The sequence below is a fragment of the Myotis lucifugus genome, unplaced genomic scaffold (assembly GCF_000147115.1).
Source record: "Myotis lucifugus unplaced genomic scaffold, Myoluc2.0 scaffold_453, whole genome shotgun sequence".
Classification (NCBI taxonomy): domain Eukaryota; kingdom Metazoa; phylum Chordata; class Mammalia; order Chiroptera; family Vespertilionidae; genus Myotis; species Myotis lucifugus.
Window position 1 is genome coordinate 573,118 of NW_005871501.1, and position 17,349 is coordinate 590,466.

The 17,349-nt window shown below is 47.4% G+C and overlaps 1 protein-coding gene across 4 annotated transcripts in view; it reads right to left on the bottom strand.

The window, feature by feature from the left end:
* The window catches only part of UXS1 (UDP-glucuronate decarboxylase 1), a 113,156-nt gene extending 96,026 nt beyond the window's left edge, over positions 1–17,130 (bottom strand). For 2 of the 4 annotated variants that reach the window (XM_006102997.3, XM_006102998.3), the window contains exon 1: positions 16,956–17,130. In XM_006102997.3, coding sequence (XP_006103059.1) covers positions 16,956–17,049 — 94 coding nt within the window. In that variant the 5' untranslated portion in view covers positions 17,050–17,130. Of the gene's footprint in view, positions 1–16,027; positions 16,046–16,955 lie in introns of those variants that run through there. The other 2 variants (XM_023744355.1, XM_023744351.1) reach the window with 2 other exon arrangements.
* Between the last annotated feature and the right edge of the window lie 219 nt (positions 17,131–17,349).

A 17,349-nucleotide genomic window follows, 5' to 3' on the forward strand; every position in this document is an offset into this window, starting at 1 on the left:
ACTGTATTATGTTCATTATAAAACAAAGGCAGAAAATTTAAAATGGATGAGGTTAAAAAGTTTGTGTGTGTGTGTGTGTGTGTACACACATGTAAGTTCTGGAATATATATGGGGGTCCCATGGAGCACACTCTCCTCACCCCAACCCCCCTCACCTGTTTCCACGCCTCCATCACCTGCAGTAAGCTGACACCACAGCTCTGAGCACCCATCCCCACCCAGCCTTCTTAACCCACTGAATGCCTTGGGGCTTCTTATATCCTATTTGTGCTTCCCGATTATGAAATCACCAGCAACTGACCACTGACGGTCCATCTCTAATGGGAAGCATGGCGGTGCTGATATAAAGTCTGCTCAGGCTGATGCCTGGGAGATGGGTTGGGCATGCTTAGGAGCTGGGACTCTGTGTTCCAAAGCCCTGGCATCACCACGGTATCTGACTTTCTCTCCTCAACACCCCCAGGTGCTTCCTGCTGCCCCTTGAGCCTCATCTCCCTGACTCACTGCCCCCCATGGTCTTCCCAGCACTAAACCCCACCTGATGTCTGAGTGTACCTCCCATGCTCCAACTTCAAACCCTGCTCCTGCTCCTCCCCTTTCCATAAAGGCCCTTCCCCCACCTCTCCCAGTTGGTTGGCCCTGTTCTATTGCCTGCGCCTACGTGGGCCTTGCCTCCCCTCAGGTGCCCTCTCTGACCCTTCCTCAATACCACCGCAAAGCCTCCACCTGCTTGTCTCTGCCTCCACACCGAGGTCAGGGTCCCTGTCCCTTCACCGGTACCTACTCTGCAAGACGACAAACACGGCCAAAGGATGAAAATCACAACAAAACGCCCGCAGAGCCGACCCAGGAACCCAAGACCTCTTTAAGATAAAGCTTTAAAATTCTAAATATTGAGCTATATCCTTAAGGAGTTTCACTCTTATTCAAGAAAGCTGTAAAAACAACAGTTTGAGGAAAAGAACTCTCCCACTGGGAGCCCTCCTGTAGGCACAGCCTGCCTCTCAACTGGACATGGAGTGATACCATCTACCACTGAGTTCCATGCAACCAGTTAGGTGAACGAGGTAGATCTCTGCATTCAAAGACTATCTCCACATGCGAAGTGAAAAAGCAAATCACAGAACAATCAAAGATATAAAACCATTTACATTTTAAAAGAACCTAAATATACTTTATAAACACCTAATGCAAAGGAAACTATCTAGTGATTCATACACAGACTAGTGTCCACCACTGACCAATGGGAAGAGAACGGGGTTAGCTGGAAGGGGGAAGAGGAGAGAGAGGGATCTTCCAAATGTTTCTATATTGTTTGAATGTTGAAATTATGAATTACAATTAAGCCCCCAAAAGACATAAAATATCAACACCCGTGGTACCTTATTATCCAAACTGTAAACTACCCTTAACCACCAAATACCTTGGTTTCCATGTTCTTCAACTCCACTCAGTACTCAGAGGTAGCTATGGTGCGGAAGAAAGCTACCTATGTGATCTACCTTATGCACATGACAATTATGAGACGGCCTCTTACAGGCAGAATGAAGATACCTCTGTCCTCACACCTTCACCGGAGAAAATCACAGCTGCGTCCTCCCAGCAGGACACCAGTGAATCTGTAAACAGGTTCCACTCAAAGATAGTCTCAAGATTCTACTGCATAGCATTACAATTTAAGTAAACATTCCAAAGGCTCTTAACCTGAAATACTGAACACCATCAAATTTGGAGACATGAGTCAAAAGAGATAGAAAGAAAAATGCCAGCCCTAGCCGGTTTGGCTCAGTGGATAGAGCGTCAGCCTGCGGAATGAAGGGTCCCAGGTTCGATTCTGGTCAAGGGCACATACCCAGGTTGTGGGCTCAATCCCCAGTAGGGGGCGTGGAGAAGGCAGCCGATCGATGATTCTCTCTCATCATTGATGTTTCTATCTCTCTCTCCCTCTCTCTTCCCCTCTGAAATCAATTCAATAAAAATGTATTTTAAAAAAAATGCCAGCCGAAACTGGTTTGGCTCAGTGGATAGAGCGTCGGCCTGCGGACTGAAATGTCCCAGCTTCGATTCCGGTCAAGGGCATGTACCTGGGTTGCAGGCACATCCCCAGTAGGAGATGTGCAGGAGGCGGCTGATCGATGTTTCTCTCTCATCGATGTTTCTAACTCTCTATCTCTCTCCCTTCCTCTCTGTAAAAAATCAATAAAATATATATTTTTTAAAAATGCCAGAGACCTCTTGAGATACAGAACGTAAAATGCACTTTGAGTCTTCAGATTACTAGAGACAAATACAAATGACAAGAGGAAGACTCTCCCTTCTCCTTTTCCCTCCTCCCCATGCAATTTCACAAATAGCAACAGATGCCTGGCCTGATACAGTAGAAACAGTTGCTACATTATTAATTAGTTCTTTTGCATTTTTCCACTTCAACATGTAAAGACTTAACATAAGGAAATGTGGCAATATTTTCTGTCATAGAAATGAATGCATCTCCTAGTTTTCTGATGAAAAGAACAGATTCGTGAAAGAAAAAGAACAACCGAAGAGGAAACCCGTTCGCAGACTTTCCAGCATCAAGGAGGGCTGCTGCCCAGAGGGATGGAAGCGGGGGCTTTCCCACCTCATCTCAGACCTCCGTGCAGACGCAGGGACACCGCCACCCCGGGCGAGCAGAGGCCGGAGGCAGTGTGCTGCCCGCCCCCAGCACGGAGCAGGCCACTCAGCACACATCTGCTCTGCCCAGTCCATGAATCTGCTGGAAGCCACTGACAGCAACAGCTTCGCTGCAAACACTTCCTTTACAGCTACTTCCATGAACCCCGTCAACTCAGTTTGACACTGGTGGGTGAGTCTATCTTTGAATGCCTAAGGCAAAGCAAGCCGGGGGAAAGTAGAAAAAAAAACAACCACCCTAGCTAAGAAGAAAAAGTAAATCCAGGCTCCTCACCACAGCTTCTAAGCACAGGGAGAAGCTACCACGTAGCCAAACCCAGAATGTGAAGCTAGGACATAACATGCAAAGTTATATTAACTTTTTTGGGGGAAAGTAGGACATTATGATTAAAAACAATATGGGAAAAAATATGTACATATAAGAATTCGTGCAAAAGGCAAAGGAAAATCTTTTTAAAAAGGAATACAACTTTGGGGTTAATTTTGCAGTTTGCAGTTGAAAAGTTTTGTTCATAATATATGCTATTAAATCTTTATTTAGAATGCTAAAAAGAAACTTGATAGAAATGAACTTCACAGCCCTAGCTGGTTTGGCTCAGTGGATAGAACGTCGGCCTGTGGACCAAAGGGTCCCGAGTTCAATTCTGATCAAGGGCATGTACCTTGGTTGCAGGCTCCTCCCCAGCCCGGGTGCAGGAGGCAACCAATCGATGTGTTTCTCTCACATAGATATTTCTCTCTGTCTTTTCCTCTCTTTTCTAATTTCCCTAAAAATCAATGGAAAAATATCCTCGGGTGATGATTAACAACAACAAAAGAAACAGAAATGAGCTTCACAATACATGTACCAAACCAATGTGAAAGAAATTATAAAAACACTAGAGGCCTGGTGCACAGGTGGGGTTAGGCCAGCCCACCCCAATCGGGGCCAATCAGGCCAGGCCAGCCCTGCCCCTGATGGGAGGGACGATCAGGGACGGGGCTGGCCAGGGGGAGGGGCCGCAGGTGGTTGGCTGGCCTGCCCCGCCCTCTGGTCGAACTCCCAGTCGAGGGGAGAATTTGCATATTAGCCTATTATTATATAGGATTATTATATAGGATGACTAAGGGCCAAAAAGAAAGATCTCACTAAATTAGGAGACAGCACTATTTCTGTAGGGGAAGGAATTTTAATGTGCTAAAATTATGAGGATTGTGATTTTACTGGTATCTTCTCTACACTTTACTATCTAGTTTTTTCATATTGGGAACATTATTCTCCTATTTCCAATTATTTCATACTTTTTAAATGGGAGCTTTTAAACAATGTTTTAAGTCTGCGTTTTCATTTCCTATTTAAAAGGGAGAGGGGAGGTGGTGTGGGAGGGATCTAGGAAAGCCATCACCAAACCCCAGTCCCCACCTAGACCGAGGGACCCATCCACAGCATACCACACGAGTGACCAGGGCACTGAGCACTCTGGGCTGGTGCCCCACCTCTGGCCTGGCCATCCACAGAGACAGAATTACGTGCAATGGCTGACTGTAAATCAGGCCTGGGAAATGCCAGCCTTCTGTCCACAGCTATTACCAGAAATGGCAGAGTCCAGGAGAGTGCAAGGACAGGGGGACGAGAATGAGGGGACAAGTGCAGAGGGGGTGTGTGCAAGAGAGGAAAGTTGAAGGAGCAGGTGAGGAGGATGGGTGGAGGGTGTGTGCATGGGGAGGGAGTGAAAAAGAAGGAGGGGGAAATAGGAGGAGATGGAAGTGGAAGGTATCGGAGCAGGTAGAGGTTGAGGAGCTCCTGCAAGAAAGGTGTGAGAGCGAAAGGAGAAGGTGGAGGAGGGGAAGTGAGTGGAAAGTGCGGAAAGTGGGGGCCTGGGTTACAGGTGTGGTGGGGTATGAGAAAGAACAGGTGGGAGTGTGAGGAGGGGAAAGGTGAGTGTAAGTGGGCAGGTGCAAGGGGGTTGGAAATGAGGGGAACAGGTGCTTTGGGAGGCCTCTGGGGGAGGTAGTCAGCTGTGCAGGCGTGGGGGAGGGGGATAGCAAGATGGGACCAGGCCTGTGAGCCAGGTGGGTACACAGGTGCTTGTGACAGGTACCGGTGCTATAGCAGGTGGAGGGACAAAACACTCGCACTTGGAAAGACAGGGCCCTGCAGACTCAGCACCCTGGACTAGACAGGGCGCTACCGCTGGGCCTGAGGCATGAGCCTTCCAACCATCCAAGCTGGGGTATTGGGTCTGTGGGGTCTTCAAGACAGACAACTGGTCGGGGCCCACCGGGCTATCTCCCCATTAGCCACATCAGTCATCCAATATTATGTCTATTGAATGCCAACCTAGGACCAGCATGTTCTGTTTTCAGTTTCTGAAAGTACTGTAAATATGTTCAAAGATACTAAGAATAAAATCCCCAAATCCCACCACACAAAAATATGGTTTTCATCTTCTGGGAAATTCGGACTCATTCTGAAAAAGACTACTATAAAGGCGCTCGAGTGTTTTCTCTTATTGTTTTAGTTCACTTCTTTAGAGCAATAGAAAAGCTGAACCAAGAAGTCAAACGGATGGAGTGACTACCTTGAAATTCCGTTCTTGCCCTTCCAAATGAAGGGGGATAAAGAAAACCTCGGCCCATCCTCTGAGAAGCACCCACTCCTGCGCCCTCCCTGCCTGAGAACAGTCTCTCGTCGCAGGCTACTTTATGACACCCACACCTGGAATCACCTTTCTTCCCAGGTGGCTCATCAACTGAAGCTATGACCTATTTAAAGAAATTCCTTTAATTTGTGATAGTATTTTTTTTAAGTATTACTACCTACCAGGTATGAGAACATGGGATTTTCATTTTATAAGCAAAAACATGAAACAGCAAAGTTAGACGACTTATCCAAAGTCGTTCTCATCAAAGGTTTATTACCCTCATTGAATAAAGTTTATGTCGGGTCAGTCTTCAAGTTCTACCTTTAAGGACCCAAATGATCCTGCTCCTTGCACCGTCACCTCTGTGCCTATGGTCATGCTAACATCCTTGCCTTCACCTCCACTGTCCAAACCCTATCCATGCCCTGAATACCAACTCCCAGATCTGAGGGCCTCCCCATTCCTTCACAGTCCCTGGTCTCATTTCTCTCATTGAATGAATACCTTGATCAGTTTCTTAAAAACTACAGGGGAATAGTAAAGCTGTTGAAAATAAAAATTTTCCGATCCTAAAATCTGTTTCTATTCTCACAATACTTCTGACACCAAATATGTGAGTTTTTTCAAACCAACAACCACTTTCCCAACTTTCTAGACACCAACTGGGTGTCCAATAATTCAATCCAGTTATGACACCTACAGCCTGGAGTTAGCATCAGACCCCACAGGTTAAGGGCACAGCCCTACAAGACTGCCCCCACTTCAGACTCCAATCACAAATCCCAGGGGCTACCTACACTTCTGACAAATCAGCTATCCATCAGGGGTTTCCAGACTCCCTCCTTGGATTCTATAACTTGCCAGAACAGCTCACATAACTCAGGAAACGTTTATTAAGACATTGGCATATTGTAAAGGATACAAGGCAGGAATATAAGGGACTGGGGCTTCCATGCCCTTAAAACAGCATAGGAACCTGGGCCCAGAAATGGAAAATACCAGGTGGCCAGGAAGCCAAGTTAAAACCAGGTGGTCAGAAGGAACTTGGGAGAAGCTGACAGCAAAAATGTCACCACTCCTCCAATCCCCGCTCAAAAACACAGAGGTGGCTGATGTTATCTCCTTCTAACTGCTTAGCCACTGACCCACATGCAGTTTATCAAGGTCTGACCACTATTCCACCTTTCTAGGGTGCAGTAAGGAGCAGTGGGTCATCTGACCCAACAGAACAGATTTGAAGGTAGTTACCAGGCAGCTGGAAAAGAAAGTCACCAAGCCTGAGATGGAAAATTCCACAAGCCTGCCTTTTCCAAAAAGCCTGCCTTTTTGTGCAAGCCCCGTTTGTCCCCAGCTTGTAAAAGCAGCCAAGCAGAGCCAGCCCCCAAGCCAGTCCAGAGGACCTTTCCTCTGTGCTGCCTCCGAGTTCATGCACAAGCCTAATAAAACTGCCAGGAAGTTTCTCTGGGGTTTCCTCTCGATTTCTACTTGGGGAACCCAAGAACCCTAACACCAGTAACACCCTCTCCAGGTGCACCGTCTCACAGCCCCATGCATGTTCACCAACTGGGAAGCCCGACAAATCTCTCTGTTGGTGCTTTTTTCATGGCGCTCAGTCTCCACCCAATCCTCTCCCAGGAGGCCCATGGGTGGGGCTGAGAGTGCCCACTGTCTCAAGCACAGGTTGGTCTTTCTTGTGACCAGCCCCATCCTGGGCCTACCACCCTAAGTCACTTCATTGGCAAAAACTCACGTAGGACTGACAGGGGGTTCATATGAGTAACAAAGCCACTCCTATCACTCAGGAAATCCCAAGGTTTTAAAAACGCTGGCCAGGCCCTAACCGGTTTGGCTCAGTGGATAGAGTGCCAGCCTGCGGACTCAAGGGTCCCAGGTTCGATTCCGGTCAAGGGCGTGTACCTTGGTTGTGGGCACATCCCCAGTGGGGAGTGTGCAGGAGGCAGCTGATCGATGTTTCTCTCTCATCGATGTTTCTAACTCTCTATCCCTCTCCCTTCCTCTCTGTAAAAAAATCAATAAAATATATTTTAAAAAATAAAAACTCTGGCCAGGAATAGGGACAAAGACCAAATATATTTTCCCTGTATGCCATACCAGACATGAGCAAATAGTTGCAATTTATTTCACAAAGGGCAGTTAATATCCCCAATATATAAAGCACTCTTAAAAATAAGGGGAAAAGATGGAAAACCCCATCAGAAAGTGGGCAAAAACATGAACAGTTCTCAGAAAAAGACAAATTAACAGTGTTCAACATTTGAAAAAGAGCTTAAGGACAGTCAATAAGAGAAATGCATGTTAAAGCAAGGAGATACCAGACTGGTGAAAATGCTTACGTTGGCCAATACAGCCTGTTGGACAGCTGGGAGGAAATAGCTGTATTGCATCGCTGGTGGCAGCACCTGCACAAATGAATGCACTGCAGCACTATTTGTAATAGCAAAACATTTCAAAGAACTCCAATGCCTTTCAGGGAGGCTGGTCACACACCTGCAGAGCGCGCACATACACGCGCACACACACACACACACACACACACGCAGGAGTATTAGGAGCTGGAGAACAGAACAAAGGTGATCTGCAGCTACCCATGGACATGGAGTGCTTTGCAGGAAATACTGATGCCATTAAGAAAAAACAGGTAAGACAGTCTAGGTAGTATGTGCATCATACACACAGACTACTGCCTGTATTTGCGAAAGGAAACCCAGGATGGATAAAATAGACCAATAAAAATGGGAACAGCTCTAACCGGTTTGGCTCAGTGGATAGAGCGTCGGCCTGCGGACTCAAGGGTCCCAGGTTCAATTCCGGTCAAGGGCATGTACCTTGGTTGCGGGCACATCCCCAGTGGGGAGTGTGCAGGAGGCAGCTGATTGATGTTTCTCTCTCATCGATGTTTCTGACTCTCTATCCCTCTCCCTTCCTCTCTGTAAAAAAATCAATAAAATATATATTTTTTTAAATGGGAACAGAGTGGAGAAACTAGAGATTGCAGCAAGAGGCGTCTGACTGGAACTTTGATATAGTCTGACTTTTCAATCATGTACTGGCATAACTCAGAGACACTGTGGATTTGGTTCCAGACCACCACATAAAGTAATTACCACAATTAAGCAGGTCATAATCTTTTTCCTGGGGCAGGTCTTGCCTTCAATTTGTAAAAAACACAACATCTGTGAAGCACAGTAAAGTGAAAAATGAGGTATGCCTATAAATGGATGACACACTGTTAACAATCAGAAAGAAAAAAGCAAATTTTGAAATTGAACACAAACAGAAAAATGAACCTCGCCCTAACCGGTTTGGCTCAGTGGATAGAGCGTCAGCCTGCGGACTGAAGGGTCCCAGGTTCGATTCCGGTCAAGGGCATGTACCTTGGTTGCAGGCACATCCCCAGTAGCGGGTGTGCAGGAGGCAGCTGATTGATGTTTCTCTCTCATCGATGTTTCTAACTCTCTATCCCTCTCCCTTCCTCTCTGTAAAAAAATCAATAAAATATATTTTTAAAAAATGAACCTAACTTGTATAAGGCATAAAAAAAAATATTTCAGGTAGCTTTGGAACACAATACTTTAAACTGCACATCCTTAGTGGGATACATTCTAAGGTCAAAAAGAAATCCTGAGTTTTCTGAAGTTTGCTGTTGGTAGTGGTACTGACGTAGCAACTCTGAACTGGTTTTGTCTGCATGGTAGTACAGAGCAAATGAGGATGAATTTTTATTGCTGTCAGAAGATTTTCATTGTGGGGGAGAGAAAATAGCAATACAGAATGAGGGAAGGGAAGGGAAAAACTTGTTGTGTTAGGACTTAAATCGGGGGTATCAGCATAAGCTCATGATTGGAAAAATATTTTCATTTCTTGGCTCTGTCCTCTGAAGAGCTGGAAGCCATGATCCCTCAGTAGCAAAGGACACACTAGTACTCAGACCCTGATTTTTAAACACGTTCTGCACTGAAAATCAGGGCTGCTCGGACAAACGGTGGATTCCAGGTTTGGAGCATGGAAAGAACAAGATGAGCCTGAAGCATCTGAAGATAGTAGTAAGTGCTCAAAGACTAAAAGTCCCAAGTGATTTAAATAAAAGTGTGGGGGGGAGGGGACGGGCGGGCATGTCGTGACCTTACCAAAAAGATGATCCCAGATCAGCGATTTTCAACCTTCTTCATCTCACAGAGCACATAAGCTAATTACTGAAATTCCGCAGCACACCAAAAAATATATTTTTTGCAGACCTGACCAAAAAATAGGTATAATTTTGATTCCTTCACACCAGACGGCTACTGTTGTGTTGCCTGTAGTCATTTTTTTAATTTGACAATATAAGGAAAAGAGATCAGTGTCCCTAACTAACTAGTCAGGTACTGCATGTTTTAAAGGCACACTGGCTGAAAATCACTCTCCTCGATTACCCACTCAGGAGGCCCCAAATCCAGTGACAGGTGTCCTTACAAGGGATGAAGGAGAGATGTGACAGTCAGAAAAACAGGAAGCACTGTGACCCAGATGATGCACGCACAGCTAAACAGCAGGAGCCTGGAAGGGGCCTGAGGAGGGAGATGGTCCTATGGACACCTGAATCAGACCGTGGCCTCCAGAACTAGGAGATAATTTCTCGTTTTAACACCACCTTGTCTGTGGCAACTTGTTACAGCAGTCGCAGGAAACTAATAGAGTCAGAGAAGAGGAAGCACAAGTTATTCTTTTCTTTTCAGAAGAACACCAGTCTACAAACAGAAGGATTCAGAGAATGAGAAAATCAGCAATTTGTAATCCCCAGTATGAAAACCATGCAGGCAAAGGCTGTCAATGGGCACTGAACACACTGGCTGGAGGACCAGAGAAATTTCTGATGTGCCCACGACCACCCTGTGTACTGGGGAAACATGCCTTTAAAATGAAGGGATGCGGTGGCCCTTCCAGGCACCCAACAGGGGACAACTCTGATGTAAAACAAATCAGCAAGCATCATTATAAAGAAAGCTTCAGGAAAGCCGGGCCCGTGTGGCTCAGCTAAACAGCAAGAGGTCACAGGTTTAATTCCCAGTCAGAGCTCATACCCAGGTTATGGGTCCGATTCCCGGTCAGGGTGCGTGCGGGAAGCAACTGGTCGATGTTTTTCTCTCACTTCAATGTTTCTCTCCCGTCTTTCTCTCCCCCTTCCTCTCTCTCTGAAACCAACTAAAAAAAACAAAACGCTCTTTTAAAAGTTTAACTGAATTTAATCATAAGAAATAAATAAACCCAAAATGCGGGACTTGTTTTAAAAGGTAAATGGCATGAAAAACAAGGGAAAGTTAAAGACATAACAGCCAAATGCAATGTGGAAACCTTAACTGGATTCTAGATTTAGAAACAAACAAAAACAGAAAAGGCTATAAAAGACATTTATGTACAATTGGGGAAAATTCAAATATAGACTGTATATTAGATATTTATGTTAATTTTTAGAGACTGGTAAAGGTGATGAGATTATATAGAAAATGCTTTTGGCCTTGGGAGATTACATTAAACTATTTAAAGGTAAAGTATCATTATGTCTGCAAACATTTCAATGGAAAAAGTATAAAAACAGAGAAGAACCAATGTGGAAAAAAGATACAACTGGTAAATCTAGGCAGAAGATTCCTTGGGTGTTTGCTGAATTACTCTGTCAGTAGAAAATACATATGGAAATTCTTAAAGTAAAATGTGGAGGGGTCAAAACAATTTCCAGGTTGGCCCTCCCAGATCCCAAGGAGGGCTGGAGGAAGGACAGGCTCTGCGGAGGGCCTGCCCCACCGGGCTGGCTGAGTCTGGAAACATCAGCTACACTACGGTCTGCTTGTTCTTCCCTATCTTTCTCCCGGGAGTCTGCTGGCATCAGGTGTCTAACTCGCTGTGCCCCCTCCCTGGCAGCAAGCCAGTACATGTTTGCTGAGTGAATTTAGGAGAGACTGATTAGATGGCAAAACTACTCCAATAAAAGTCCCAACTCAGAGAAGTTTGCATTATCATAAATGCAAAGCTAACACACATAAATCATGCTTTTACATGGTTTTCAGGGCTTAATTTTGTGCCTTTTCTGAAAATTTCAGTGGAATAACAGTGACATGTGTAGAATAATAGAAAGGTACCATAAATACAATGTCATTACAACCAAATCCGTGATACACTATCAATTAGATGAATATTACTAGATATCACAACTCCAGTTTCCAAGATGTAAAGATGGAAAAAAAAAAAAAGATAATGACTCCTAAACTCTATTAAAATGTCAGAAAATAAACTTAGCTTAAGGTATAAATCTATGTGGACAGGAAGAGGGGAATAAACTGTTGCTGGGAGATGAAAGAGGATCGCTGAAGGCAGAGGAATTAAGAGAATGAGAGACCAGTAGTGGGAAAGGCCCAGTTATACCTTAGAACAGCGATTTTCAGCCCGTGTGCCACAGACTTTTCAAATCATGCAATAGCTGACTATTTAGTCAGAGAGTACTGACCTCTTTTCCCTTAAAATGTCAAATAAAAAAATGACAAAAGCCAATACCACAACAGCTGTCCAGTGCGAATGAATCAAAATTATACCTTTTTCCCCATCAGATCTGCGCAACAAATGTTATTTTTGGTGTGCCACAGAATTTTAGTAATTCGTTTACATGTGCCATGAGAGGGAAAAGGCTGAAAATCGCTGCTTTGAAAGAGTTGAGAATGATCATGCCTGGTGCACTTGGACATGGGGTGACAATGCAGCTAAGACAGAAAATATAACTTTCAAATCTGTCTAAACTGCAACATGACTGCTTCGGCAGAAGATAGGCATTTCCATCTCAGGAAAGGGCAGAATAGGAGGTCTCAGACTGGGGAGCCCAAGTCCAACTGGAGCGGGCTCCCACAGTGCAGGCAGCCAGGCCTCCCTGTTCTGCAGGGCGTGGGAGAGCCTTGTCACCACAGCTCAGAGGACAGTCCCATGGTACGCAGGTTGTGAGCTCTGCCAGTTCTAGTGACACAGCTTACAGTCAAGGGGCAGCTCAGGGCTCCCCCTCCACCCGAGTCCTGGGCTCAAACGCTAGCAGACACCTCGGGAAACCAGAAAGCTGAGGAAAGCCCGGAACAAGAAAGGGAGAAGCAACCTGGGAGAAAGAAACTTCAGTGAGAAGAAAACGGAACAAACAAAACTATCACAAAGAGAATACAACCACAAAGACATTTAGTTTTTTTAAAAAACTAAGAGAAAACAAAGACATTCAGTTTTTTAAAAAATTCAGAAAACATAAAAGAACTCTTATAAGTGAAAGATGATAGCAAAAATTTTAAATCACTAGAAGAGTTTGAATACAAAGATAAGGAAGTTTCCTAAAAACAGAGCAAAACTTTTTTTAAAAGGAAAAAAATTGGAAATTAAAGGACTAGACCAGGCAAATCTGCATCAGCACAATAACATCCCAGAAAGATAAAATGGAGGGAAGGAAATAACCAGAGTAATTCAAGAAAACTTCCAGGACTGAAGAATCGAGTTTCTAGACTGCTCCAAGTACTGTGTGCGAGGCACCCGGGAGGCCACGGCGGGGCTGTCAGGCAGGCTCTGCCTGCTGCTGCGACAACCAGCCCAGGCCCCGCAGAGGCTCAGAACAACAGAGGGGTTCTTTGGGTGGATTTCACACTAGGGAGCGGAGCGAGGGCTCTGCACACTGAGCGCTGTCACCCGGAACGCTGGAGAAACTTGCCTTCCCAGCTGCTGGGCCCACAAGTGAAGTGGGCACCACCCAGCCCTGGGCACGGCGATTCCATGAGGCCACCAAACTCCAGGAGTGAGGAGAGGCCAGGAGTCAGAGATCTGGAAATATGTGGTGACAGACAAAAAGATCCTGCAGTCCTCAAAAAACATGCAAATCCCACAGAAAGGGACTGGCCTGACACTCCTCCTCAACACGAGAAGCCCGGAAAGGAATGGAACAATGCCTGTAAAATCCTGAAGGAACCCTTTTCTAGAGTTATGTCTCCAAAAGCTCATCCTGAGCATATCTGTGAAGTGTGACATAAGGAAAAGGAAGTCAGGAGACAGGAAATGTGTGATGGGCAGAGCGCGTCTGAAGGCTGGGGCCCTTCTTTAGGAAGAGGCCCTGCTGCTTCTGAGCATCCTGCAGGAAGACACAAGCAACCAACAAAGCGTTTGGAGTTGAAGCAGCAGTAGCACCTCAAATGCAAAGTAATTTAAAAAAACACCAAAAACCATTAGCTCCAAGGAAAGCAAAAAGTAATATACAGCATGACTCACTCTGAATGGCTTTCAGTCACACACATGAATATTAAATGTTGATCTCCCCAAAATCCCACCACACCTACATGGGGAAGTAGGGGGGGGGGGGTTAATGAGCATGGGAGCACAGAAAAAGAGAGTAAACAATCACCTTTCAAAAAAGAAAGTCACTAGGTAATAAATATTTACAAATGAAAACTCAAGAGGCAGAGCATTCCATGGCACAAAGAGAAATACCAAAATAATCAGCTAGAAGCCAACGCTTGCCTCTGCGGAGGGGAAAGTAGTGGCAGGGAACTCTGTTTTGCCTAACGCCTGTAGAGGCTATTTGACTTTTTAAACTATGTGCATGCTTAAAAAAAGAGGAAGAAAAAGGTGACTGGAGCTGAGTCTCTGCCAAGGGAGCTACCTAGTAGGTGGACCAGATTTTCAAACAGTCACACCTCAGCGCTCTTCCAATGACCTGTAGCACTGATCTAAATGCCACAAGGGCTGAAACCTGTAAGACACAATCCCTGTCCTCAAGGGCTGGTAAGTTATTAAGAAAACATGAGCATGGAAAAGAATGCAAGTGCAATCAAGTGGGCATATGCTCACCACCCTAAGCATGGCAGAGAGTTATGTGGTAGCAAGAAGGGAGCCTGGGCCCCAGGAGGCACAAAAGACTGAGGAAGGGGAGGCAAAAGCCAGAGGAGGTGGAGAGAGAGAGATGAGTAGAACCTGAGAGAGGAACAGGGAGAGCATTTCTAGAAGGGAGCTGGCTTACAGGGACAACACTGTGTGTCATTTGGGAGTATGGACAGTTTTGTCACCACAGGTGAGGTTTTACTCATAATGGGCTGGCAAAATTATTAATAAGGAAAAGTAGACACTAAAAATCACAGAAGTCACTGTTAGGACATTTTCAGTGTCCTTCAACACTATCAGGAACCCTGTGATACTTTTCCTGCAGTGTCGCAGCTATACCATCCCGGCTCTTCAGTACCACTGCCTCTGCCCTCGTCCTAAACCCCTCACAGCTAAATTCACCCACTTCTTAAGCCGGCACAGGCCTCTCCCAGGCTTGCCTGCTCAGGCCCCTGTCTGGTGGGTCAGCCTCATTGCTATACTTCATTTTCACACGCCAAAGCCACTACCCTGTTTTACATTCCCAGAACACTCCCTGCTCTTGGCTGCCACAGGACCTCTGCACATGCTGTTCCTTCTGGAACACATTCCCTTCTTCACCTCCCTATTCATTCCTACACATCCTTCAGCTCAAGCCTCAATTCCTCAGTGAAACAAACACCCTTGGTTGCTCTGACTCAAAAGTCTCTGTCATAAACTCTTACGCATTACTTTCCCTCTACCAGTTTCTATCTAATTTATGGCCATCTCACCTTCTAGGCCAGTAGTTCTCAGTGGGTCCCCAAACCACAGCCAGGGCTTCCCAGTGAAGCTATTAAAAATGCAAATTTTCGCCCTAACCGCTTTGGCTCAGTGGATAGAGCGTGGGCCTGCAGACTGAAGGGTCCCAGGTTCGATTCCGGTCAAGGGCATGTTCCTTGGTTGCGGGCACATCCCCAGTGGGGGGTGTGCAGGAGGCAGCTGATCGATGTTTCTCTCTCTCTCATAGATATTTCTAACTCTCTATCCCTCTCCCTTCTTCTCTGTAAAAAATCCATAAAATATATTTTTTAAAAATGCAAATTTTCAGGCCACACCCCAGACCTATAGAATCAGGAACTTGAGGAAGGAGGCAGCAACTCGTGTTTTGCAAACCTTCCCAACCACTCAGATGCACACTGGAGTCTGAGACCCACTGCCCTAGACTCCATGACTGCAAAGCCTAGGTGTTCTGCCCTCCTTAGTGTCCCTTGGTGCCAAGCACAGTAAGGAGTTGGTAGGATTTCCTGGTTGAATGATGGTGCCTCTCCTGGATCCCCTTCCCTATTAAATTCTAAAACCCCGCTGTGTAACGTTGGAAACCCCCATAATCAACAGGAGCCTGTCTGTGACAGGCTCTAGGCCCCAGCTCCCGGGCCTTTCTAGGTTCAAAACTTGGCTCTCCATAGCTTATCATCTGTGTGGCCATCCACAAATTTTCCTAATTTATCTTGGCTTTAATTTCCTCACTTCTAAAATGGGAATAATTATGAACCTACTTCCCAGTATAATTAAGCGAGACAATGAAAGAGACTCATGCCTGCACACACACCGTAAGCCCTAAGCAAATGTTGGTATTATTATTATTGTTGTCAAAACAATAATTATGCAACTTTAAGTGGTCTTTCCCTTAGGTCCTAGCTTTCTTAAAATTGTCCGCACACTTCCTCCCTGGCAAACTACTACATCTAACACCCTCCTTGCCTAGCAACCAGAAGCCCTTGCGGGAGCATCCTCAGCTCCACCTCCCGCACAGCTGGGCTCCACTAGACAGGCTGGGTCTTCCCAGAGCTCAACCTACGTCACTTTCTGGAGTCCCCTCTCACCTCCGGAACCAGAGCTGGGAAACTCGGCTGGTTAGCAGGTGGTTCATTTCAGTGTGTCTGGTGGCCAGGAGTCAAACGGAACTCACACTGGGAGGCATTTCTGGCCCACTTTTGGTACTTGATAAAGTATAATAGCAACAATTAAAATATACTCCCACCGAACTGATCTTAAATTAAAAAACAAAGCCGAAAAACGGTTTCGGCCTCTAAGAAGACACAGGGATCAACACCTGCCCTGTCTCGGGTGCGACCCTGAGTGATGACAGCGACCAGAACCGCACACAAGGAAGCGCCTGCCCGCTGGGCCAGGGCGGCCAGGAGAGCCCAGCGCCGTGCCCCGGAACCGCGCGCCCCCACACAGGGGAGCTGCCATCCCCGACAGTTAAATGCGGAGTAACTTCCCGTGGAGCAAGCAGTCGCAGCGCGTCTGTGCCAACGGCAACAGTGTTTGTATCCCACTGAACCAGCACGGCACGGCGGCGCGCGTCCCCAGGGCGTCCTGGCGCGGCACGCTCCGGTCTCGCCGGCGGCCCCTGGGGCGACGTGGCCAGCAGTCCCGCGCGTCGGGGAGCGGGAACTAGGGGCAATGGGCTGGGGCCGGGGTGCGCGGGGCTGGCCCAGGAGGGCGGCCGCGCGGGGCCCCGGTCACTGCGCTCTGGGGCAAGGGCCTCTCCGCCGGGCCGCCCGGTCTCCACGCCGGGCCTAACCGGCCGAGGGTCTTCGCCCAAGTTGGCCGGCTGCGTTGCCGCAAAAATGTCAAGAGCGAGAGTCCTAAGCCCCCGGAAAAGGGTGGGAGCAGGAAGGCAGGCCCCCCAGGGAGGGAGACCGGGCTCCAGGGCCACCCCCGGGGCTGCTCACAGCCCGCCGACCCTCGCCCGCCGCCGGGCGCCCAGGAATGAATGAGGCTTCCCCGCCGGCGCTCACTCACAGGCGACGTAGGCGAGCAGCGCGATGCCCAGCAGCAGCTTCATCCTCCTGCGGTTGACGGCAGACACGAGGCGCAGGAGTGTCTTGCTCACCATCCCCGGGAACCCGCCGGTCCAGGGCCCTGCCGCGGGGGCGCCTGCTGCACAATGCGCGGCGGCAACAGCGGCCCAGAGAGCCCCGCCCCGGCCGCCCGCGAGGCCCCGCCTCCGCGCGCCGGGTTTCCTCCTGGAAGAACCACTGCGCACGCGCGACCCCGCCCCCGTCCCGCCCCCTCCCTGGCCCTCCAACCTCCCTCCCCGCCGCCTCCTCGCCCCGCAGGCGCACTGCGGCAGCGGCGCCTTGGTTTTCGAAGAATGTAGCTGGGAGGGGCGGGGCGCGCGCATGCGCCTGCTGGC